Here is a 23,700-nt window from a genome sequence, read left to right as displayed (position 1 = left end):
AGGACATTTGGTGGTGAAGCTCCCTCCCACTCATACTTTTACAACAAAAGGCTTCTTCTGTAAAGCTCAGAACCTGCAGACTCTAAGGGGCCTGCCCCTCACCCAGGACCTGTCTGAATCAGAGGGGGCTGAGGACAGTCATGCCTTTAAGCAGATAGACCCAAGGAGGCCACTACAAGAGATGTGTCTGAGCTGGCTCAGGATGGAGGATGGAGAGAGTGGGAGTACGTGGACAGCCAGACTTGTGGCTGGGTGGCTGTGGGGATTAGAAAGGGGAGGAGCTGAGGGCCATGGAGAACCTGAGATGGAACTGCCCCTTACTGCCCCAGGAGAGGAGAGGCTGAGGCTCAGGCAGGATCTAAAAGGACTTTATTTTCTGGCACAAGGAGGCATAAGGGCAGTCCCCCCACTTCCCTGAAGGTCTCGTGGCTGGTGGTCCTGCCGAGAGGAGAAAAACCCCACCCGACCCTGCACCCAGCTGTCCTTGGTGGTCCCGCTGCTCTGGTGGGTGCAGGCTACACGTCATCCTCAGACACCAGGCAGTAGAAGTCCGTGCGGGCACTGTAGTTGCGGGAGCCGAGGTCCGAGACATCCACCTCGCTGCCCCGGCCCTCTCCAAGGGTAACCCCACTCACATGGGGTGGAGCTAATGGCTCCCCAAAGATAGGCCCTCGGACACCTGGGAAGAGGGTACCACCAGGCCTGAGGCTGGGCTGCCCACAGCCTGACTTCTGCTAGACCCATGAATGAGGGTCACTCCCTGCTCACCCTCCTGCATAGTAGTATTTGAGCTCCCAGGCAGGCCTTGGGTCCGAGTGCCTCCAGGAAAGGGGCAGTGAGGGTGTGCTTGGGGGGCATCAAGCCCACCTATGCAAGGAGGAGTCTCCGCCACCTGGACCCCTTTCTGGGCTCTTCAGCCCTGTGCACCGCCCTCCGCCCCAGGCCAAGCTTCTCAGGGTCAGGGGTGGGACCAGGTGGGCATACCCAGGTCCCCCTCGGGGTCAGGGTCCAGCTCCAGGTGCAGGGTCCGACCCTCCTGTAGGTGGCCTTGCACGATCAGCATGGGGTCCTTGTCATCCTGCAGGCGGGTCTGGGGGTCTCCCTCCATTGCTCTGTACCTCACCTTCCGTGGCAGTGCCAGCTGCAGCTCTTTCCAGAAATCTGAAGAAGGTGCCTGGGGCCCAGGATTGGGCTGTTAGTCTGGTGGCCTTGGCCCCAAAGAGCACACCTGGAAGCATGCATCCACCTGGCTCCAGGGGCCTCAAAGGAGGCCCCTCTTCTGGGCAGCAGGCCACAGGACCCTCACCCCACGGGGTTCCATTCACAAGTCCCCAAACCACAGAACTGGCCATGTAGGAGCCCCTTTCCGGAACCCGGTACCACCATCCCTATTAAGGGGCCACTCCCTACGCCCCTCTCCGCACCACGGAGCCGGGCTTCCAGAGCAGCAGGGTCACCAGGTGGCGGTGCTGGCGCAGCAGGCGGAGCGCGGGGTGCACGGGGTCTCGCCTCTGGCCCTCGAAGGTGATGAAGATAGGTCTGCGCGTGAGCTCCAGCAGCCGGCACAGGCCCTCCCTGCGGGGGCGGGACCGTCAGGGGGGACGGGGCGGGGGCCCACCCAACCCTGCGCGGGACCCACCGGAAGCTGTGGCTGCACCAAGCCCGGCCCAGGAACGCTTCTGACAGTACCACGATGAGCCGCCGGCAGCGGCTCAGGTTCACCAGGAGATCCGCGGAGGGCTCTGCGAAAACCAGGCGTCGGCGGGACCGGGGGGAAAGGGCGGGGCCACGGGGGCGGGGCCACGGGTGGGCGGGGCCCGGAGGTAGATGGGGCGGGGCCACGGGGGCGGGGCCCGGGCTCAGAGCGGGGCGGGGCCCGAAGGAGATGGGGCGGGGCCGTGAGAGGGAGGGCACGGTATCCGGACGCGGCGAGGCCACCAGGCGGGGCCCGCGGTACCCGCGCGTGGCAGGAGGTCGCGGTCATCCAGGAAGAGCTTGTAGCCCCGACGCCGCTCTAGCTGCGGCTTCAGGATGAAGTTCACGAACTTCCGGTCTTCGGGGCTGTCGCTGTAGGAGACGTAGGCGTCGTAGAGTTTTCCGTCTGCGAACGGCAAAGGGTCAGCGCCAGGTTTTCGAGGCCTGGGCCTGCTACCCTGGCCGCTGTCCCCCGCCCACCCTGGGTCCTCTAACCCCTCCCCACGAGCGTCGGGGGACCAGGCCTGCCTACCTGGCAGATCCCGCATGCACACCCACAACCCCGCCTCCAGTGCTGGACGCGGGCTGCCTGCCAGGCTTCTGCGCTCTTTCCTGGACTGTGTGCTCAACAAAGATCCCCCCCACCCCCGCCCCAGGGAACTCCAGGGTCACCCCTCCACATTTGCTAGGGACAACCCGCCCGCCCAAAACAGCCTAGGGAGGCCTCATAGCTGATTCATTCTTGTCCATCCTGGCCCCACGCACCGTTCATCTCCACCTCCCCATAGGTGTCTTGGTACCAGAGCAGCACATTCAGCCGACACTTCACATAGAGCAGGGCGGCCAGGAGCAGGGCCAGCAGGACCAGGAGTGAGGCCAGCACCGCGGCCACGTGGCCAGCTGGGCCTGGGGACAGAGCTGCAGTCTGAACCGCTGCCGCCCCCACCCAGCATTCTCCAGGCCTCAAGGCTCCCCAGGTCCCTCTAGGCCTCCCACCTTCCACCCAGTGTACTGCCACTCACCAGCTCCCCAAAGAGTAAAGGAGGAGGAGCTGACATTCCGGATGGAGCAGGTAAAGACCCCATAGTCCTCAGCACTGGTCAGGTTGACCCCCAGAACACTGGACACAAGCATCTCTGATGAGTTGGCCTTGACCCTAGGGAGACCAGGCCGAACCCTCTTACCTGGGGCCTGAGAGCATCAGTAGATGTTCCTGGGCCCCACCTGTCAGACGCCCCCCCACAGAGGCTGCAGATGTGGGCTTCCTGAGCAGTCCTTGGGCCATAAGCTAAGAGAAGTGGCCAAAACCTGGTGGGGGTAAGGGTCTGTTTGGGGACAGTCACCCTGATCCTGGGTCTGGATTTTGAGGATCAGTGCCTAATTCAGACCATAGGACTGTGCTGGCACCCATGGTCCCGGGCTGACTACAAGGGGCCATCTATCCCTGCAGTCACTGACCCTTAGTCCGTGTCAAAAGTGGCACTCTGTCCATGTCCAGGTGGTTATAGACCAGGGTACAGGTGGCCCTGGGTATAACCAGGGTAGTCACCTGACCCTGGACACCCCAGTCTCTTACCAGGAGTCTTCATGGAGGCCATAGTGGTTTCCATTGCCCAGTGGCAGCCCGCCTTTCAGCCACTGGACTGAGGGCAGGGGACAGAGGGGCCCAGAGACCACCCAGGCTGTGCAGTTCAGAGTGACCACACTGCCCAGGGCGGGCTCCAGGGCCTGGTTTCCAGACGGAGAGAGGAAGTTGGGGACCCTATCACAGACACCTGCAGAGAGAGGACCCAGAGATTAGCCATGTCTGGGATGCTGGGCTCCCACCAACCACAGATGGTCTGTGGGCCAGGAAAAAAACAAGACGGTCAGTGGCATGTGTTCTTGGTGGGCACACCACGTCCATGCACAAGTCCCACAGGGGACAGGGCCTGGCACTTGGCATGCTTTCCCTCAGCAGCAGCTGGGCCTTGGGTGTTCTGCCTGCCTTTGATGTGGCTGCTCTGTCCTCAAGGACATTGGAAGGCAGCAGCCAGAGGCATAGCTGAGCTGACCCACCCCAGCCCAGGGGGGCCCATCTGACTGCCCATCCACCCAGTACATGAGCCCAGCTCCCACATTTTCTGTGTGCACCTGTTGCCCACTGCTCAACTCCCACCCCAGGTGAGTGGCCAGGCACTGTACCCTCACCCGGCCCCTCCGCCAGGAGACCTGCAGCAAGTGTAAACACCAGTGGCTTGGGGGGCTCAGGAGCAGAGCGTGCCACTCCTTCCACCTGGGATGGGAGCATGGGATTCCAGGACCCCCTAGGGGGACATGAGAGGAGACCACCATCATCTTGGTGTGGTCTCTCAGTAGCCCACATCTACCCATCCTGCCCCTGGGATCCTCCCCTCCACAAGCTCCCATTCCCGGTGTTCCTCAGCTTTCTGGACTCCCACGACCATAATCTAGAGGCTTTGGGAAGGAGATGGCTCAGAGCCTGCCCTGACTGTGGGGTCAGGCCCTCGAGCTATGTGGGGGGAGTGAGCAGAGGCCTTTGTACCCCTGGCTGGTGGCAACATCGCAGCACGGAGCCGGCCCGAGGGACAGGAGGTGGGAGTGGGGTCTGCGCCTGTCCCTCTCTGACCCGTCTACCTGCCATGGTCTGGCTGGGGCCTTCTCAGGGCAGGCTGGACTCTGGTGCCACACGCTGGCTCCTCGGGGATCCTTGGCTGAGCAGACTGGTCCCCCAGGGGCTCTCTGTCTCTGTGGCCGGTCAGTCAGGGCACCAGGAGGGGTCAGAGGCTGCTGCCACCCCAAAGGAGAAAGTTAAACAAGAAGAGGATGAGTTAACATGCAACCTCGCAGCAGTTACCTTGAGGGTGCCAGGCACACCAGCACAGCATCACGCGCGGCGTCTCACACCGGAGCGGGCACAGCCCAGAGGGCTTGGGGGAGCCCTCAGACTTCCCTTCACCTGCTCCAAGTGTCACCGTGATGGCCCAGGGAGTGCCCCCTGGCACCCTCATGAGGTGGGACATGGCTGTGTCCCCCCCATGCCCCGGGACAGTCACCGCAGACAAGGAGGGCTGCGGTGCAGACCTCTCCCGGCCCTGAGCGCCGAGGGTCACATGCCACCAAGGGGTGGGTGTGGGCTGCTGGACTCGGAGCCATCCTCCCAGCTATAGGGTTTGGTCCTGGACATGTCCCGTGTGCACACGTGTGTGTGGACACGGCACCTGAGCTGAGCCAGGCCACTGTCCCCAAGGCGGGAGGGAGGGAGCCTGGCTGGACTGAGTTCACTCCAGCAGGCCCTATGGGTCCCACACCTGTGTTCCCCCACCCATCTGTCGTGTCCAAAACTAAAGACCTTTGTACACATTGTCTAGTTCTCCAAGGGAGGCCCCCACCCCACCCACAGGTGGCTCGCTCCTCTGGGGGGCTGGGACCACTCCGAACCCAGACTGGGAGCAGATGCACGTGCCTCCTGACACAAAAAGCTCCAGAGTGACCTGAGCTGAAAGGAGGGGCCAAAACCCCCAGGCCAGAGCCTTTCCCCCGCCTCACAGCCTCCTCTACAGCAAGAGTCCTGGGGCCACCAGCTCCTCCCGGCCCCCAGGTTGGCCCAGCTGAAGTGGCAGGTATTTACTGAGTCCTCACTCCACTCCTGCCTGGGGCTGTCCTCTCCACCCCTAGGACCCCAAATCTCTTAGCCTTCCCTCCATCCCTTCTGCGTGGGCAATGCCACCGTGGGCCTGGCCTAGGCTCCGCACAGCCAGAAGCCCTGGGTTTGGCTGGGCTGGAATTTCCTCGGGTAATTCTGCTGGAGTATCAGGCAGGGAACGGGTGCAGAGGTTCCTTCCTGAAGCCCTCTGGTGGAGGGCAGTCTTGGGAAGGTCCCTGAAGCAGCACCAGTCCACTGGGAGGCTGTGGGAGACAGCTCGCACCCCTTCCCCCGTGTTCCCAGCCCAGCAGGTCCCAGGGAAATTCCGGCAGTAGCCCTTCCGCTTCTTCAAACTCAGAAGAATTTTTACCCCTGGAGAGGCAGGCTCTGACCTTCCTGGAAGTTAAGGCCAAACTGCAAAACAGGGACAGGGGTCCTCCCCCGGCGCACCCTCCCCTACATAATCTGTTTTGCACAACGTGCGCACACACAGACCCCTCCCCATGCACACGTACTACATCACCCCACACACACACCTCCCGCACTCCTGCGGCCGCACACACAGTGCACACATACTTGCAGCAGCTCCCACAGGGCGCATAGCCCTCAGCATCTGCACAAACCCACATCACACACTGCCCCTCACACCAGCCCTTGCCCCCAAAGGTACACACACAGCTTCCTGTCACCCTTGTTCTTACAGGCACACACAGGCTATGTGCGGGGCCTCCCCTCAGCCGGGCCTGACTAAGGATGGTGTCGGAGGGCAAGGACACAGGCTCACGACAGTAGAGCAGCAAGGCTGTCAGGGGGAGTACGCGGAGTCACCTGGTTCCAGCTCTCTCCTCCTGGGGGGTGGTGTCGGTCATTGAGGTCATCGATGCCTGCTTGGGAGGGAACTCTCGGCTCAGCTGGGCCCCAGGCCCGGCCCGCGGCCCCGCAGCCCCAAAACACATCACCAAGCACAGTGAGGACCTGCCTTTTGTTTGTGTGTGTGTGTTAATCAGAACTTTCCCTGCAGCTTCCTGGCTTTGCAGTCACATCCTCTCCTAACCCTAAACCCCACCCAGGCAGGCGGGCAGTTGGTGGTTCTCGCCCCGCCTGCCCCGCCTGCATGCTTCTTCCTGTAACTCTGAGTAAGCAGCTCCTTCCTCTGGGGCCCACCCCAGCCCACCCAGGCAGCATATTTCCCCCGAGGCCAGGCCTGGGGAATGGAGAGAAGGTTTCAGAGAGGCTGGGACCTGGGCCCTAAGGAGACCTCCCCAGTCAGGGCCATCCTGCACGCGCGTGCGCGCGCGCGCACACACACACACACACGGTCAGCTGTGTCCCAGACATGGTCTACAATGTGACACTCAGGATGGTGAGAGCCTCCAGGTTGCAGCCGCAAAGTGCATCTGCCCTGTGACATGCTGAGGTGAGGGAGTCCTGTGGAAATTCCTGCCAATAATGAAGCCTTGAGCAGAGCTTTTGGGCTCTCTCCTGGTCCATTTCCCCATATAGTGCCCAAACAGGGGCTGTGGTATAACATGGACCTTAGTTTCAGGCTGGGATGGGAAGGCAGTCCCTCCTTTTTCAGATAAAGAAGCAAGAAAAAGCCTTGATAGAAACTCCTGGGCTCTAAGCCCAGCTGGGGGGTGGGGGGGGATGGAGGGGGGGCATCCACTTTTGTCACTTCCCCTCCCAGACTGATGTGGGACTCAGGGCCCAGCAATCGGTAGCTGGCATCACTACCCATAGAAATTGGGCGGGGGGGGGGGGCGGGGGCGCCTGGGTGCATCTGACTTCGGCTCAGGTCATGATCTCACGGTTCGTGGGTTCGAGCCCCGCGTCGGGCTCTGTCCTGACAGCTCAGTGCCCGGAGCCTGTTTCAGATTCTATGTCTCCATCTCTCTCTGTCCCTCCCCTGCTCACACTGTCTCTCTCTCTCTCAGAAATAAATAAAACATTTAAAAAATTTTTTAAATTAAAAAATTTAAAAAAAGAAGAAGAAATTGGACAAGGGGGCCCTTCAGGCCCTGTCCCTGCTCTCACCTACCCAGGGGCAGAGGCCCACCAGTGGGTCAGCCTCAGTACTGGCTTTCCTGTGTCCTTGATCTGACCCTGCCCCAGCCCTGATCATCCCCACCCCCACCCCATGGCTGTCAAGACCCTCCGGTGATGGTGCATCTAGGGCTCAGGGTCCCACAGAACTATAGGAAGACGTGACGGCACCCTTCCCCCTGAGCTGCAGCTTCCGGGATGAGTGTGGGCACTGCTACCAGCCCCTCCTGGAAGGTGTCTCAGGGGGCCTGACGCCCAGAGGGACGGTGCAAGCCCCAGACACACAGTCGTCAGTGACCTGCCCTGGAGTGCCCAGGCAGACAGAGCTCCAACCAGCCTTGCTGCCTCTCATAGTTCCTGCCAGACTTCCTGTTGTTCTGTGTGCGTCCCCGGGGCCACCATCGCACAGCCATGACACCCCCTTCTTCTGCTAAAGTACACCCTCATCCCCAGGCTCACCCTCCAAGGGGAGAGCCCACAAGCCCGTATCGCCTCGGGCACTATCTAGGACCGCCCTTCGAATCCGAGCTCACCCCTCCCCTCCCCCCACCACACCCAGTGGTTCCTAGAAAGCTCCAGCTCCTCTGCCTGTGTTCTGGCTTGAGCTCTGGGTCCCTCGGCGCAAGCGATGGAGGCGACGCCCCCCCCCCCCCCCCCCCCCCCCCCCCCCTGGTTTGCTGCTTAGCACCCCACGGTCTCGTAGCATCTCCCGCTCAGCTGGGACTTGCTGCGCCCCCGACGCGTCTCCTGAAGGACAGAATCGCACACAAGGTCTTGGCCCGCAGGCGAGGGGCTCTGTCCTGCTCCACGGGCCACAACGCCCAGTTCTCCTTCACTCCGCACCCCGCCTCCGGCACTCCGCCTTAGCTAGGGGTGAGCGGGGTCTAGCAGTCCCCACCCTCCAGGTGCGGCGGGCAGGCGGGTCGGGGGCAGGCACAGAGGGCGGGGACGCTGGTATCAAAATGGGAACGCGCACCGAGAGCCGAGGGCAGACGGGGGCGCGCACGGGGGGGCCAAGGATGACCGGTCGGGGTGCGCACGGTTGGCGAGCAGGGCGCGCAGGCCTAGTGCGGCAGGTGGGGGACGCGGGCCGAGGGCGGGAGCGCGCGCGTGACTGCAGCTCCGCCCGGCGACCGGCGCCGCGCACGGCCCCGGCGGGCTCTTCGGTGCGCCCTCGGGGATCACGGAGGCCCCTGGATCTGAGCTCCGGTCCGAGGCGAGGGGCCCCGCGCGCTGCGGCGTTCCACCTCCGTCTCCTGGGCGAAGGTCACGAGGAAGCCACTGCCCACGTCGGGCGGAGCGGGAAACGTGGCCGGAGCTGTCCCCGCACCCTCCACCCCCTGCCCCGCCGCCAGACCCACGGGGCCAGGACACGGACAAACTCAGGCTTCCGGGCGACGGGGGCAGCCAGCCCGACTCCGAGCCACTTCCTGCGGGACCGCGCCCGCCACGGCCCAGAGGCTCTTCGGGACAAGGGTCCCCAAGCTCCAAGCCTAGTCCCGGCTCCCAGGAGAGGGCGACCTCAGCTCACCCCCGTGGGCCTGAGCCACTCACCCTGCTTCCAAGACCTGGGGATCGCGCCGATCGCGGAGGCGGGACAGCTTACCTGGGCCAGGTGCGCAGCGGCGACAACCCCGGTGGCGACGGCAGGTGCAGCCCCGCCCAGCAGCCGGGGCCTGAGGGCGGACCCAAGAGTCCCGTTTCGCGCCCAAGCCTGGCGGTTAAGACGGTCCTGCTCTCAGACGCCAGGAAGCCTCTGAGCTGCAGCCACCCGGCCTGGGGGCAGAGGGCGAAGCGGCCCAACCGGCCGCAGAGTCTTGGGCCTGGGGGCTCAGAGTCCCGGCTGTCCCCAGGGGCGCCTTTGCGGTTCCGCCCCCCTCCCCAGCTCTTTCTCCAGGAAGCCTGCCTCGAACCCTCAGGCGCCGGAAGGTAGGACCCCACAAGCCGCCGCTCCCTTGGGAGCCCAAGGAAAACCGGAGGGGGACCAGGAAGCGCCACGTTGCAGACCTTTCTCCACCTGGGCCTCAATTTCCCATCCAGCCCTGAGGACAGACTTAGTCCACAAGAGGCCCAGAATTGACACGAAGTTTTTATTTTATTATAGAAAGATCTCCAGGCTGAGGGGAGCCAGAGAGGTGGGATCAGGGCCCCCTGACCAGCCAGGGTGGGGGAGAGGAGGAGGGTCTGGGTCCCACAAGTCAGAGAGGGGCTCAGGATACTGGGCTAGTTTTCCTGTGTTCTGACTGCTGAGAAGCACCCGGTACCCTAGCTCTGTGAGTGGCAGAGGGCAATCAGAGTTCAAGTCAAGGCTACCCCAGACCTGAGCCTTGCTAACAGATGGAACAGGTCTCCTAGACCACAGCGTGCTGCTCACCAGCACCTCGAATGTACACGGGCCCTCCAAGACCTCCCCCCCGCCTCCCCGTGTACACCAGCCTCCCGGGACCCCACGCATATGCCGTGAGTGGGGGTGGGAAGTGGTGGTGGTGGCTCTGAGTCTCAGCTCCTGGGCACCAGTGCTTCTTGGCCAGCTCTGGGTCTCCTACACATCTGTGCTCTTGGGGCTGGAGCTAGAGGCAGGAATGGGATTGTTGGGGATCAGGGCCAAGGCCCTGGGGCGTGGCCCCACCCCTGCCTGGCCTCTGCCTCCCATACCAGAGTGTCCGGTACTTGTGCTCCAGAACCTTGTTCTTTACAGACTGAGGGACATCAGGCACGAACCAGGCAGCAATGAGCTTGATGCACAAGGCCACGTGCTAGGGGCAGGGGACAAGGGCTGAGCAGGCATTTTAGGGGCTGGGGGCCAGGGAGGAGGGCTGGAGAGAGCTGCCCCTGCTGTACCCCCCCCCCCCCCGGTTCTGGCCCACCTCAAAGACGATAAGGAAGACCAGGCGGATGGCCAGGAGGACCCAGAACTGCTTGGATAAGTTGTAGTTATCCTGATCGTTGCGATAGTCCCGGTACCTGGGGTGGGGAAGCGCCTGAGGTCAGAAAGCAGGGGGCAGGGATTCAGGGGTGGCTCATGGGGGCTGGGGGAATCCAGACCTGCACTCAGTCACGTTCTCTGAGCCCTCTATCCCGATGGGGTCCTGGAAGTCCTTGGTGTGGAACACGGACAGACTATGGTTGACGTAACCCGTGAGGCAGCTGGGGGAGAGAGAGAAGGGCAGGGGCAGGTGGGGGCTGCGGAGCACGGCCTCTTCTGGCTCCCAGGGGACTTTCCTGGAGCTAAGCCCTGTGCGGTGGGGGCTGCTAGGGTGGAACACAGCACAGAACCCCCTTCATTTCTCTGCGTGGGAGAGGGGCCCCTGGGGGCGACTGAAGGGACTCAGAGGGCCACCACCTGCTGTCCGTGCCAGGAACCCAGGGGAGCCTTCCAGGGGGAGACCCACGGAAACCCCATCTGTAGGATCAGTGGTCCCCGGTGCAGCCCTCTTCCGTGGAGCAGACCCCAAAGGGTCTGACTTTTGGGATGGAGTCATTCTGGTGGTGGCTGCTCAGGAAACAGCTCCTTCTGGGGCCTTCATTTCCCCATGGGGGTTCCCAGCAGATTGGTGTGGGAGGGCAGGGCCACCCTCAGGGCCGGATTTATGACAACCACAGACAACACTGGCCACTCAAGCCCTTCCCCCGGGCTCCTCTAGGGCTGGGCTGTGGTTGGGCCAGTTTTCCCAGGGGTCTCTGGGTTCCCCTTACTCGACTCCAGGGTTGGCCCCCTGTCGGCATGGGCCGTAGTGGTACTTGTACACCACTCGGGGGATGAACTCAGATGTGAAGGCGATGACCATTCCGTTGGCAATGACCGCCAGCACACCGATGGTCTCCAACACCTGCAGCCAGGTCCCTGGGCCACAGTAGTGGGGTGAGGCAGTCTGGCTCCTCAAGCCCTGGCCCTCTGGCACTGCCCGCTCCACTGCCACCCATGATCCCCCAAGCCTGGGAGCCTGGATGGTCATGGGGCCTTGCCACCCTGCCCATGCCTCTGCTCATGGCGCCGTGGGCAGCCTTCACTGATGAGGAGGACCTGGGCCATGGTGGACATAGACCAGGAGAGGCTCAGGTCCCCCCAGACCCTCATCTTCCGCCTGAACCCCTCAGCTGCCCCCAGCTTGCCCCACTCCTGGGTCAGAAGGCCTCAGCCTGGGCCCTAGAGTGGGGCCCCCTCCCCTCCACCTCTTCCTCTGCCCACGGCCAGCACCCAGTCCCCTCCGCTCTTCCCTGATAACTGGCCATCTCGGCCAGGACAGTCTGGGTGACTGAGGCCACCTCTTAGTCCCTGCCCTCAGCTACTGGACCCCTCCCTTTCTCAGCTCCCTGTTCTCAGAGCCCAACTCCTCTGCCTGGGTCCTCTCCCTGCAGCTGGATCCTACTCAGGGAGGGCAGCGCCTGCAGGTGCGCGCCAGCCTTGCCTCTTCCTGGGGCCTGAGCATCACTCTCCAAGGCCAGCTCTCAGCCTAGGTAGAACCTGGGAAAGGGCTGGGGGTGGGGGGGCTTATCTTGGGATTATTTCAAGGGAACTGGCATGATCTGGTCCCATCACTCTTTGCCACCCCGCCCCTGGCTGGAGTGCCCATGTTCCTTGCTGCCGAGTCGGGCCCCTGACCGATGTCCTTGGCCTTGCGGGGTACCAGGCGCCGCTGCAACCTGACCATCTTAATGGCGTCCAGGCGGATCTCCACGAGGTTGCTGAAAAGCGCTAGCAGCGGGGCGAGCGGGAAGGCGGCCACGAAGATGGTCGTGAAGCCGTACTGGATCACTGAAGGGTGTGGAGATGTCACCTTGTGCCGTGGGGCGCACCACCCACCAGAGTGCCTGCCCCCAGTGCCCACCCCCTCCGCCAGTCCCCCAGTCCCTGCCCCTGAGACTTGCTGTCAGGCCTGTGCCCCCCAACCCCACCCACGTACTCATCTCCATGAACTCATCGAACAGGCTGAAGGTGTTGACTGGGTTCAGGAGGTAGTTGCGCTGCCAGTCCCTGAGCTCGGGGTCCTCGGATGCGTGGCTCAGCTTGGCCCGTATTAAACGACACTTGTGGGCCAGCCACCTGGGGGGTGATAAGAACAAGTGGGGAATAGGCTGAGGGGCCCTTTGGGACTGCTGGCTCTGGGAAATGTGGAGACGGGGCTCCCTGGGGTGAGGAGGGGGCAGCAGGAGGGCCCTAGGGAAGGAGGGAGGTCCTCACGGGCCCAGGTACTCCACACAGTTGCTGAGCGTTTGTTTCAGACCCATGATAATGGCCATCTGCAGGAACAGGTCCATCATGCAGCCACTGAGATGGCACTGCAGGGGGCCAGAGGGGGAGGTCAGGCGCGGGGGATGGGAGGTCAGGCGCGGGGAGGGAGGGCTGTGGGGGGCGGAGGTCAGGGACGGCACGACCAAAGTGTCTGGGACAGACTGACCTCCTCCAGCCTCCACATCCCTGCCAGGCGCACGGACTTCCCGGGGTGACCGTTGATCCTAGGAAGGACAGATAGGCTGGCAGAGCGGCAGCACCTTGCTTCTGACTGGGTGGGGATGGGGGAGCAGAGGGGCTGGGAAACAGAGGCTGGGTACTGGATGCGCGGCCCACACCCAGACACTCCCCTCCACACGCACTCACACACATGCACAAGCAAAGCCTGGCCATTCACGGGTGCAGGGAGGTGCTACACAAGGCCCGTTAGAGTGGCCTCAGTTTCTCCCCATTGAAACTGTGCACATAGGATTATTTTGTGTTTAAAGTCACCTGCTTTCCATTACATGATAAAAAAATACAAACCACATCAAACCAAAAGTCAGGCTCCTGGCCAATGGTCGGGAAAACAGTCTCACCTCAAGGGGGCTGAACAACCAAAGACTCAGATTGCTGGGCTGGGCCACTGCATACTGAGAGCCCACACGGTCCCCACCCCCACCCCCACACCACTGAGCTCCCAGCAACACTGACAAGCGTCCTTCTGCCACCGGCAGGAGTGCAGAGACAGACAGAGCAAGAGCCCCTCTTGGGAGAGATGTGGCCCAGAGCAAAGCCACTGGCATGCGCCTTTCTCCCTGATGGACAAGAGCCAAGAACTGAGGGCATCTAAGGAGAGCCTCTAGCATCCAGGTCAGAGACCAATTAAAGAACGAGTAAAAGAGTGAAGGAAACTTGGAAGGGATAGAAGCAATCGTAGAGCAGAAGAAGGAAAAAGAAAAGGCAAGATCCGCAGACAAGAAAAGCCATGGCGTCCAGGGCCATGAAGAGGAGGCTGTGAAGGGTTGTCCGAAGAAGGGCCCTGAGGTGAAGAGCGTGGAAATGAATGTAAAACATTCAATCAAAGGGCTGGGAAACTGTGCTGAGAAGAACTGCCAGAAGCTGGAAGAAAAATGGGAGGAAAAAAAGCCAAAACAATTAGGCAGTCAATTCAGAAGGTCCAATTTCCAAATAAAAGGAATTCCATCTTGTGTCCAAAGACACGAGATGCGTGACATCCGCTAGGGACTGAAGGGCCCAAGGCTCCAGGCCCAGCAAGTGCCTGGCCATTTCCTTCCATCTGACTGAGGTCAGTTCTGCAGGCCAAGCCTGCTGTGGTTGCCAACTCTGCAAAGGCGCCTCAGGAGGCTGCCGTCCACGTAAGAGAGACAGCTAGCAACCGACAGCATGGGGCCACAGGGAAGGTGAGGGACCCGGGGGGGGGACAGGGCTTTGGGCTGAGCAACAGGAAGGTGCAGCCGCCGTGGGGAAGGAGGTCGTGGACGAGCCTGTGGGCGCAGAAAGGCTGGCATGATGTCGGAGCATCTGAAGGGGACCGAGGGGCAGCCGGACCTGTGAGTCTGGGCTCCAGGGAGAGTGTGCGCTGGGACAGGAACGTGGGCCTCACTGCTGTGGCTAGGCGACGTCAGGCCATGAGATTGGTTGGGATGCTCAAGGGTCGGGAGAAGAAGAGAAGCGGATACCCAGGGAGGGGCAGGGCAGGGAGGGAGAGGACCAGACACCAGACGTGCTGCTCAGGGCACTCCTGGAAAGCAGGACAAGACACTGGTGCGGAGGTGGAGATGAGCCAGGACTGAGATCACGGTGGATGAGGCAGAGGAGAGAGGTGAACCGCTCCAGCCCGTCCAGTGAAAACCCACCAAGGCAGCCACTGAGAGCTTTCAGAAGACGGCGTGGGGGGGGGGGGGGGGGGTGGGGGGGGGGGCGGTTAGAGCTGGGAAAGTCTGCCTCCAGCGGTAGAGGCCTCTGATTCCCTCTGTGTACCCTTCCTTGGGAAGCCACCAGGGGCCCTACAGGGCAGAGAACAAGGGGCTCCCTGGACCCGGCCTGAACGCACACAGCCCCAGGGGACGGGCAGACCCAACAGGGAGGGCGTCTCAAGGACGGCCAAGGTGCAGGCACTGCCTGATGTCTTTGAACATACTTGGAGGAGTTGGTTTCCTTTCAAAGTTCTGCTGGAGTTGGGAATTAATGGGCGATATGTATGTGTCTTGTGCTATTTAAGCAAACATACAGAACAAATGGAGCAATTATTTTTTTTCAGAAAAGACAGAAAAGTGAATGTTGGTTGAACCAAAAACATGTCCATTTCACCAGAAAGAAAGGGAAGGGAAATGCATGTGCATTATACGGGATGCAGCTTGTTGAAGCTCAACATTGGAAATAACGCAAATGTCCACCAACTAAACTGACAAGACAAATTCCAGCACATTCCACAAAATAACGCTAATAGCAATTTTAAAAATGAGGCCTCACCACCCATGTAGATGTGGGAGATGTCCCTTGTACATTTTAAGCATAAAGAGAAGATACGATTATTTACAGGACAAAACAATGTATGTCAACAGGTGTATATGTGTGTGTGCTTCAATGTGTAAAAAATTCTGGGAAGACCCACCAAACGGTTACAGGGTCACCTCTGGGGACAGGGAGCAGAGAGGGGGTTCACTGTGGGCTCTTCCACATGTTTTTATATTGGGCTCCCAATTGCTCTGAGCACGAATTGTTTTAAAAATTAAGATGAGCAGGTGTTTCCTGTAAAGGGGAAAAAGGCAAGTTGGAGGGAGGTGGTGGGAGTGGCCGCCCCTACCTGCCCAGGATGAAGGCGATGTAGATGAGGGAGGAGAAGTGGGCAAAGAACTGCAGAGTGAAGAACTTGATGGTGAACTTGCTCTCCCGCTCTGAGAAGGTCCTGGGCTTCTCTGGAATGAGACGGGGGCTGTCCCTCTCCTGTCCCCAACCTGTCCCTCTTCTGACAACTCAGAGACACCGGCAACCCTCACTTGTCTGCCAGGTGTGAGAGGCGGTGGGGACACAGAGGATCCAGGGACCCAGGAACCCAGCCCCGAATGGTCCTGTCCCTTCCCTGCGCACCCCCCCAGGGCCAGGAGGCACTAGAGGCCTCCCCTCTCACCAAAGTCACAGAGCTTGAGGGCCACATACTTGTTGATCTGCAGGATGGGAGACCAGACAACTTACCTGGGGCCTCGGAGGAGACCCCCCCTGTGCCCCCTCTACCCCTCCCCCAGCCACCTTGGTCATGATGACGATGGCCACGTAGTGGACCAGAGCCCCGGTCACCACCGTGGCTGTGGTCACCTGCTCCTCCTGGAAGAGCAGGGTGGAGTTGAAGAGGGCGGCAGCCAGGACGCGGTAGACCACCAGGGCATGGGCCGCGCCGATCATGAGGCAGATCTGTGGGGAGGGAGGCCGGCATGGGGCTGGGGGGCCCAGGGGTCCAGGTCTCCGGCGGACAGGCCCCCGGGAGGCCCCCCAGGGGTACCATCAGGAGCGATACGATCAGGATGGCGGTGCTTCGCAGGTAGGAGTGCTGGTGTAGCCGCAGCTTGTAATCTGGGCAGTTAATGAGTTCGAGCGCTATTTCCTCCTGTGGAGGCAACGCGACACTCCTCAGCCCCGGGACCGCTTCCCACGCAGGGACACCCACCTGGCACGCGGCTGTGGGGCCCCACGGGGCCCTGGAAACAGCCCCTGCGCGGCGGGCAGCCTCACCTGGTCTTCGTCCCACCCGTACAGGTCCCAGTGCAGGACCACACTGGCTCGCTTCCGCTTCCAGATCTCCAAGAACACCGTGGCTGCGGACAGGGGGGCAAAGAGGCAACACCGTGTGTCCCTGGGGTGGGGCTGGGGCGGCGGCAGGGGCGCAGGGGGCGGGAGTGTCCCGGGACTCAGGCTTTCCCCCCGCCCCCGCCCAGCACCTGCAGCGACTCACCCCACAGAGCCATGAAGATGGCAAAGACCACGGTGCCCTCGTTGTCGAAGAGGTGGGTGAGCTGGGGAGAGCAGCGCGTGGCTGGGGACAGCCCTCGGCTGCCCGCTGCCCCCACCCCACGGCTCTGCAGGGCAGGCCCTCCGCCCCGCTTGTGGAAGACCCCCGGGCCACAGACCTTGGCGAACGTGCAGGTGTCTGAGAGCTTCTGGTACCTGCGGCTGTGGTCCCCACGGGGGCACAACAGGGTGTCCTGTGCCTCACAGATCTCCTTGCTGAGAATGCAGGGGCTGGGCTGGTGGCAGCTCTCCCCGGACTTGGGGAGGAGGGGTCTTCCCCCCCCCGACCTCGCCTCCCAACCCACCTGATCTGGCTGGCGTTGAACAGGGAGAAGCCGCTCAGGAAGATGACGAGGCCGGCCACCGCGGCGGGCACCAGCATGTAAGTGTACCAGCCGAGCCAGGCAAAGTACAGGGCCACCTTCTCACCAAAGTAGTCTCTGTGGGGACACTGCCCCATCAGGCCACCACCCCCCCGGGACGTGACCCCGTGGGCCAGTGCCAGGGTCTGGGTGCCACATGTGGAGACAAGGACTGTGTGACACCGGTGTGTCCCGCCCAGGAGCACAGACACATCTGTTTGCTGCGGACACAAGTGTGTCTGTGGGGAGACCTCTGGGGTCTCAAGTGTGTCGTCTGTGGAGTCTCAGGTGTGCCTCTGGGGACACAGGTTGTCTGTGGGGACACGGGTGATTTGTTTGAGGCAGTGTCACCTGATATCATCAATTGGCTGCTTGTGGACCATGTTTCTCCACTGGGCCCATTTCTTCCTCAGGTCGTCCTCTCCCTGGGCACGGGTGACAGATGGTGAGGGCTCCCTGCCTCCGGCCCCACCGGGGGCGCTCTCCCTGCCCTGGCCCACGCCTCACCTTGTGCAGGGCGAATCTGGTCTCAAAGACCCCATTCTTCACCAAATCCTCTAACGTGTCTGGCAGTCACAGGGAGTGTTGAGTTGGAGGGGAGAGGGGAGAGGAGGGAGGGGGGAGCCTGCCCTGCTCTCCCCACATCGACACCCCTCCCGGGGGAGTCGCTGCACAGGCCACTGCTTCCCGCTCCCCCCCCCTCCCGTCCTTACCCCCAGCTGCTGTCTTGCTGTTCAGCACAAAGTTGACAATCCGGATCCTGGAACACAGGACCTCCTCAGGGGACCCCATCCTCTGTCTGGTGAGTCCCAGGCCCCTCTGTGTCCCTAGTGCAGCCTCCAGCCTGCCTCGATTGCCTGACTAGAGCCCAGAATCTAGGACTCCCCTGGGAGCTGACCCCCACCTCTCAAGTCCTCCAGTGGCCTGCGCCCCATGGCTCCAGGACGGGGCTCTCTCAAGGGCAGGCCCTTCCCTCTCAGGACCCCAGTGCTCAGTCCTGCACCATTTGCTCCCAAATACTGGGCCTAGACGCCCCTACCTGTAACCACACCTCCCACCTGGGGCCCCCACACATCCAGAGCACACCTACGCCTTTATATGCACAAACCCTCCTCACCCTGTGAGTCGTTTTGCACACGGGGAGACTGAAGCTCAGAGGGACCTGGGCCAAGGAGGGATATGAGGGGGGAGGGGGGAGTGGTGTGGAAGGTGGAGGCTCAGGGGAGAAGGAGGTGCTTGGGGAGAAGAGGCGAGGAAGCCTGGGAGGCTGAGGACAGACGTCTAGGGAGGGGCAGCCGGTCTAGAGAGGGGAGGAGGGGACCCACATCCCAGGTCTGGGGGAGATGACCTCAGAGCTAGGAGAGCGGGCTGGGAGGGTCCTCCAGGCCTGTCCAAACCCTGCGGTCCCTTTGGGGAACACTTGTAACCCTCAGAACTCTCCTAGATGCAAAACTGAATTATCCCTTATCACAGACAGACATGGACACCGAGTCACAGAGCCCGGCCCCTGGGATCCCTGACATAAGACCATGCCCGGAAGTCCGACTGGACCAGGGGCGCGGTGGGCAGGGGCCCTCCTGGGCCGTCCTCTCCAGCCTCTCACCTCGTGGTGGCTGGGATGGGAGTAGGCCTGGCCGGCTGCACTCTGACGGTGGGACCGTGAGGCTCCATGAGGAGTGTGCGGTACTGATCAAAGATCCTGCTGTCGGCTCGGACCCCAAAGAACACCTTCTCGTGGTCCTCCTTCATCTGGGGGTGGGAGGGCGTTGGGGGACCTCCGCTCCGCTTTGGAACCCACCCCCTTTGTCCTTTTTTGACACTGGCCTGTCCCTTCGACCTCAGGCACACGGCCACAGCCATGTCTCCAGACCCCCAGGACACGCTGTCCCCCGTGTCCCCAGCCCCTCTGCCGCCCCTCCCCCGCGCCTCGCACCAGGCCAGGCGCTCAGGCAGCGCACCTTGTAATGGAAGCCCTTCCTCTTGAGCTCCTCCAGGAACCGTCGCTGCTGGCAGGCCTGCTTGGGATTTCTCTGGGTGCGGCGGTCAGCCACGAGAACAAAATCCCACTGCTCGGAGGCCTGGGTCTGGAGGTAGGAGGTGTGAGGCTGGGGCTGGCACAGGGCCCGGGGGCGGGGGAGGGGGACCCAGCCTGGACGGGGCCGAGTGGAGACTCACGTCACCAGCATTGATCTCCATCAGCGGGATGCTGTCTCCTTCAGTCTCCACCAGGATCTGGAGGCTCTCCTCGGCCTGGGGTAGAGAAGGGTGGCGCTCATTCCTGAAGAGGGGCACCCTCCCAGGCCGGGCACCGAGAGGGTGCCAGCACCGAGGAGCTAAGAGGGGTGAGACGTGAAGCGGGGCTGCAGGAAACCGAGTGAATGAGGAGGTAGCTCCAAGTGGGGCTCGGGGCTGGGACCACAAGGCGATGGCTGGAGAGGCCCCAGGGGCTCCCGCAAAGGTCTGTTGAAAAATGTAAACAAACGGCTTCTCAAATCTTTGAGAAAAGACAAGCAGCAAATAGGCACTTCACAGAAGAGGCGTGCGGAAGAGCGCTCAGGAGGTGAAGAAGCGGGAACTCCAGTCAGGAAAACACGGGTCAGGTGACTGGGGACGTCACCTTCTACCCATTTCGTTATTGGCATTTTAATGGCCCGACAGCGTTGAGCAGATTCCACGTGCACGACTTTGGGAAATGAAGCTGAGCGTCCTAGACTGTGTCTCCGGGCCCACCTACCCCAGAACACAAGGACCTTTCCTTGTGCTCATGGTGGCATATTTCATATAAAAACCGTGAAGATGACCTGGATTCCCACCAGCGGGTGGATGGACAAAGATGTCTGCACACGCTGGAAATCACACAGCGAGGACACGAACAGGCTGCCGCCGCACACGGAGCCCTGGGGACCAACGTGACACGGCTCTGAGTTCAAGAAAAGCCAGTGAGAAGCCGCGGGAGTAAGTGCTGTAGGCACATCCAGACACAATCATAAATCAGGGGGCAGAATCTGAGGAGGGGGCGGATGTGTGCACAGCCCCAGCCTCTCCTGGGCACCCATTACTGTGGTGGCATTTATGGACATCACGGGTCCTTTTCTCTTCCCCCTTCCTCGCTCTCCCTTGTGGAGTGTGGGCTGGACCTCATGACTGAGGAAGAAAACGTGGGAAAGGGAAGGAGAAGACCCCAGCAGACGGCCCCCACTCAACATGATGAAGGTCTAGGTCACCGTGATACCGTTTAGCTATTAGGGACCCTCTCCCTAAAACATGGAGTCCTGGGTCAGCCTGAGGAAACATCAGACTTTCTCCAGAGCCTGGGCAGACTCAAGAGTCGGATGGCCAAGGGCAAGGAGGGACATTGGGGCGCCTGGGTGGCTTAGTCGGTTAAGCGTCCGACTTTCGCTTAGGTCATGATCTCACGTTCGTGGGTTCGAGCCCCGCATCGGGCTCTGTGCTGACTGCCAGCTCGGAGCCTGGAGCCTGTTTCAGTCTGTGACTCCCTCTCTCTCTGACCCTCCCCTGCTCACGCTGTCTCTCTCTCTCTCTCCTAGAAATAATAAATTTAAAAAAAAAAAAAAAAAAAAGGAGGGACAGAGGGACGCTCACAGACGGGAGATGCCCAAGGGGGCGTGAGGACAAATGGCACGTGGGATCCTGCACAGACCAGAGAACAGGGCAGACACAAATGGAGCAGCTGGTGACATCCAAGTCCAGGCGCCTGTGCCGGGCTCTTGGTTCCGACCAGAGCCCCAGGTGATGGGGCCGTGGCACCGGGGAAGCAGGGTGAAGGGCACAGCGAAGCCTCATGCTGTCTTTATACTCTTCAGGAATCTTTATAGATGCGCTAAACACGCACAGATGGGGAGGGGGTGGGCTCAGGTCTTGCTCACTCCTGGTGAGCAGACAGACAGCAGGCTGTGGGGCAGACGGAGGGACCTGGGCCCTTTCACTGGGGAGCCGGGCAGCCGGGCAGCTGAGGGAGCGAAGTGCAGGAGGCAGGTGACAAGGGCACACAGTCAGAGTGTGTCTCAAGAGGGGGCCTCCACCTGAGATGTGGAGGGACGCTGGCCTTGGAGCCCAGAGCCTTGGTTGCCAACCCTGTGCACCCTCAGGCGAGACTGCCCAGCAGGACACACCCTGCACCCCAGTGTGGCGTGAAGCACGATTCCGGCTGGCAGCTCTCCAGGGAGGCACAGGGATCCCGCGACGTCCCAGGGACCAGGGTGCGGGGGACACTCTGGGCTGGGTCCACAGAGGACTCCACCTCACTCCTGCTGGGCCGGCCAGCTCGGGCACTTCCCACCTACGGTGGCCCCCACTGGCTCGGGGCTCTTGCCACAGCCTCCTGCCAGCCCCCCACCCCCAACGCCCTTCCTGGCTTATGAGCTCCGTGGCCCACACGGTCGGCCTCTGCATCACACCCTCCTCTCCATCCTGCCCACTGCTGGGCCTTCACCCCTGCTGGCCGGCCCACTGTCTGCTCCTTCCCTTCAACAACCACATTCCATCTCACTCAAGACCTGCCTCCGTCAGCAAGCCTCCCTGGACTGCTCCAGCCAGTCTGCCCTGAAGGGTGGCCGGGTAAAATGCAGGCAGCCCGGTCACATTTGAATTTGAGACAAACAACAGAGACTTTTTAGTGTAAGTATGTCCCAGTTATTGCATGGGACACACTTATACCAAAAAAGAAATTTTTAATGTAAAATTCCATTTAACTGGGTATCTGTTTTTTTATTTGTTTCAAAACCTGCAACCCCACCCAGGCACACCAGAAACTATTGGCCCCAGGATGGGACCTGGGTCGGCCCCACTCTCTCTCCCTGTGTCCATCCCAGAAGCCAGGAAATGGCATCAAATGCAACCGCATAATGGCAGGTTGCAAGGCCTCAGATGCCACGGCCTCGCAGGCTGGCTAATACAGGCGACGAAGCCTTTAGCACACAGACGTGGCTTATGGCAACTGAACCTTCTGTCCCATCTTGGACCAGAGGAGAAAACTGCCCTTCACGTAAGTGCAGGGACAGGGAGAGCTGGGCTGAGGAGCCTCTGTCTCGGGGAAGAGAGTAAAGTCTCAACTGGATGGGAACAGGGGCTTTCAGGTCACCAGCACCTGACCCTGTGACCTGCCCACCATGGGGCCCAGTAAGCGTTGTGTTAGACATTGACCCACACGCTGAACAGACCTCATGTGCTTGACTTCGCGCCCTGGAGGAGGCTCACCCTGTCCACCTCCAACCCCAAACTGAACTCCTCTGGCAGATACTGCAAGGAGAGACCCCAACTTTAATGTGGGCCTGAGGCTGAAGAAGAGGCTGGACCAGCAGGGGTGGGAGATGGGACCCCAGGTGGCAAAGGGCTGGGGAAGCCAGACCGGGCAGAACACAGGGGTCCAAGCAGGAGAGGGAGCCTGGGAAGAAGAGGCTCTCCTAGAGGCACCCTCAAAGGCCAGGTGGTGGGGGGGGAGCAGGAGGGTCCCAGAAATGAGGCTGCTGGACCTGATACAGCCCCCGATTCAGACAGCGCCTTTCCCCATCAGAGATATCGCACAGCTTTAGGACAGTTACCCAGAGCCTCTTGGGAAAGGCTGGCTCAACCTCTTCTGGGGACCTGGCATGGGATCTGGACAGCGGAGAGTGATGCCACATAAGGTATCTGATGGACACCTTGATTCTGGCCACCAGACAGACACCCCCCCCCCAGGTCAAAGCTACACTGGTCACTGCCTAGTCACCCCTGGTCACCCCTCGACAATGGCAGGCAGCCACAGGAGCAGTCAGGTCAGGGTCCTCCCCTCCCCTGCTCCAATTTGGCCACCCTCCTCCCCACGGTCAGCCAGGGACCAGGTTCTGAGAATCTGCTTCCCATGTACTCTGGGCTCACCATCCCTGAGGTCACTTGCTGCCTGCAAGTCCCCTCCATGGGCCACAGCTACAGCCATGGCCTCCAGAGCCAGGCTGTCCATCAGTCCATCTGTCCTCCAGGGTGACAGGCCTTTGCAGATGGGGGCTGGGCTTATGTAAAGTCGCCCCCATCTCCAGCAAGCTCCACCTCCGGAACTCTGCGTGTGCCCATCAGGCCCCCAGGCCCCCAGGGCAGAGACAGCGGCTGTCCCTACACACTTGGCCTTGGCGATCCCAACCCAGCAGCGTGCAGAGCCCCCCAGAAAAGGTCTGGGGGGTGCAGGCTCAGAGACCCCATTGTTCTCCTTTTAGTCTTTCCAGCTTCCACCCTCCACAAGCCACGCGCCTAGCAGGCCAGGCCCAGGGCATAACACCGGCCAGAGCGGGGCTCACCCACTGGCTCCAAGTAGCAAACTCCTGGAGACGCCACAGCTCCTGGGAGACATTCCCTCCCCGACGGCACAGTCCTGCCCCAGCCAATCCCTCCCCAGTTCCACCTCTGGGTCACCAGTGAGACGGAGGACACTGGCGTGCAGATGTGACTGCCACCCGGCCCTGGTCAGGTAGGCCGCATGGAGCACACACATGTGACACCCCAGCCGCACAAGGAGCATGTTTGGGCCCCCCTCACCCCCCTCACTCCCCCTCGTCCCCCTCGCCCCCCCTCGCCCCCTCACCTCCCTCACCCCTCACTCCCCTCACCCCTCACTCCCCCTCATCCCCCTCGGCCCCCCTCGCCCCCTCACTCCCCTAACCCCCTCACTCCCCCTCATCCCCCTCGCTCCCCCTCGCCCCCTCACACCCCTCACCCCTCAC

The 23,700-nt window shown here is 61.6% G+C and overlaps 2 protein-coding genes across 4 annotated transcripts in view; both read right to left on the bottom strand.

Annotated features, from left to right (window-relative positions):
- Positions 1 to 352: 352 nt before the first annotated feature.
- Positions 353 to 6,350, bottom strand: SIGIRR (single Ig and TIR domain containing). 3 transcript variants are annotated; one of them, XM_039221588.1, is made up of 10 exons: positions 6,170 to 6,350; positions 4,333 to 4,485; positions 3,272 to 3,470; positions 2,718 to 2,851; positions 2,461 to 2,601; positions 1,958 to 2,101; positions 1,640 to 1,742; positions 1,425 to 1,575; positions 985 to 1,174; positions 353 to 679 (listed from the first exon to the last, which is right to left on the bottom strand). In XM_039221588.1, the coding sequence occupies exons 2-10, from the start codon at positions 4,337 to 4,339 to the stop codon at positions 516 to 518; spliced, it is 1,233 nt and encodes a 410-aa protein (XP_039077519.1). In that variant the 5' UTR covers positions 4,340 to 4,485; positions 6,170 to 6,350; the 3' UTR covers positions 353 to 515. The 3 variants fall into 3 exon arrangements, with proteins under 3 accessions (XP_039077519.1, XP_039077521.1, XP_039077520.1); XM_039221590.1 differs by having other exon boundaries at positions 4,333 to 4,482; XM_039221589.1 differs by lacking the exon at positions 6,170 to 6,350 and having other exon boundaries at positions 4,333 to 5,858.
- A 2,215-nt stretch (positions 6,351 to 8,565) lies between these two features.
- Positions 8,566 to 23,700, bottom strand: part of ANO9 (anoctamin 9) — a 16,528-nt gene continuing 1,393 nt past the window's right edge. The window contains exons 2-25 of the mRNA XM_039221527.1: positions 19,163 to 19,237; positions 18,946 to 19,071; positions 18,591 to 18,736; positions 17,701 to 17,747; positions 17,495 to 17,553; positions 17,339 to 17,412; positions 16,931 to 17,065; positions 16,745 to 16,841; positions 16,570 to 16,630; positions 16,350 to 16,432; positions 16,120 to 16,224; positions 15,870 to 16,031; positions 15,751 to 15,787; positions 15,427 to 15,538; positions 12,784 to 12,841; positions 12,567 to 12,664; positions 12,289 to 12,428; positions 11,988 to 12,140; positions 11,081 to 11,228; positions 10,430 to 10,531; positions 10,252 to 10,348; positions 10,014 to 10,140; positions 8,991 to 9,060; positions 8,566 to 8,665 (exon numbers count right to left, since the gene is read on the bottom strand). Of these exons, the coding sequence (XP_039077458.1) occupies positions 8,566 to 8,665; positions 8,991 to 9,060; positions 10,014 to 10,140; positions 10,252 to 10,348; positions 10,430 to 10,531; positions 11,081 to 11,228; positions 11,988 to 12,140; positions 12,289 to 12,428; positions 12,567 to 12,664; positions 12,784 to 12,841; positions 15,427 to 15,538; positions 15,751 to 15,787; positions 15,870 to 16,031; positions 16,120 to 16,224; positions 16,350 to 16,432; positions 16,570 to 16,630; positions 16,745 to 16,841; positions 16,931 to 17,065; positions 17,339 to 17,412; positions 17,495 to 17,553; positions 17,701 to 17,747; positions 18,591 to 18,736; positions 18,946 to 19,071; positions 19,163 to 19,237 (2,412 nt within the window). The remainder of the gene's footprint in view (positions 8,666 to 8,990; positions 9,061 to 10,013; positions 10,141 to 10,251; positions 10,349 to 10,429; positions 10,532 to 11,080; positions 11,229 to 11,987; positions 12,141 to 12,288; positions 12,429 to 12,566; positions 12,665 to 12,783; positions 12,842 to 15,426; positions 15,539 to 15,750; positions 15,788 to 15,869; positions 16,032 to 16,119; positions 16,225 to 16,349; positions 16,433 to 16,569; positions 16,631 to 16,744; positions 16,842 to 16,930; positions 17,066 to 17,338; positions 17,413 to 17,494; positions 17,554 to 17,700; positions 17,748 to 18,590; positions 18,737 to 18,945; positions 19,072 to 19,162; positions 19,238 to 23,700) is intronic.

The sequence above is a fragment of the Hyaena hyaena genome, unplaced genomic scaffold (genome assembly GCF_003009895.1).
Source record: "Hyaena hyaena isolate Hyena2069 unplaced genomic scaffold, ASM300989v1 scaffold_989, whole genome shotgun sequence".
Taxonomy (NCBI): domain Eukaryota; kingdom Metazoa; phylum Chordata; class Mammalia; order Carnivora; family Hyaenidae; genus Hyaena; species Hyaena hyaena.
Note: the sequence above shows the minus strand (reverse complement) of the source record. Positions and strands in the feature narration are given on the sequence as shown.

Coding starts and splice junctions, on each gene's coding strand:
- SIGIRR (XM_039221588.1), bottom strand. Junction 2,602..2,717: donor CTTTACTCTTTGGGGAGCTG/GTGAGTGGCAGT, acceptor CTCTGTCCCCAG/GCCCAGCTGGCCACGTGGCC. Junction 1,175..1,424: donor TCTGGAAGCCCGGCTCCGTG/GTGCGGAGAGGG, acceptor CCTGGGCCCCAG/GCACCTTCTTCAGATTTCTG.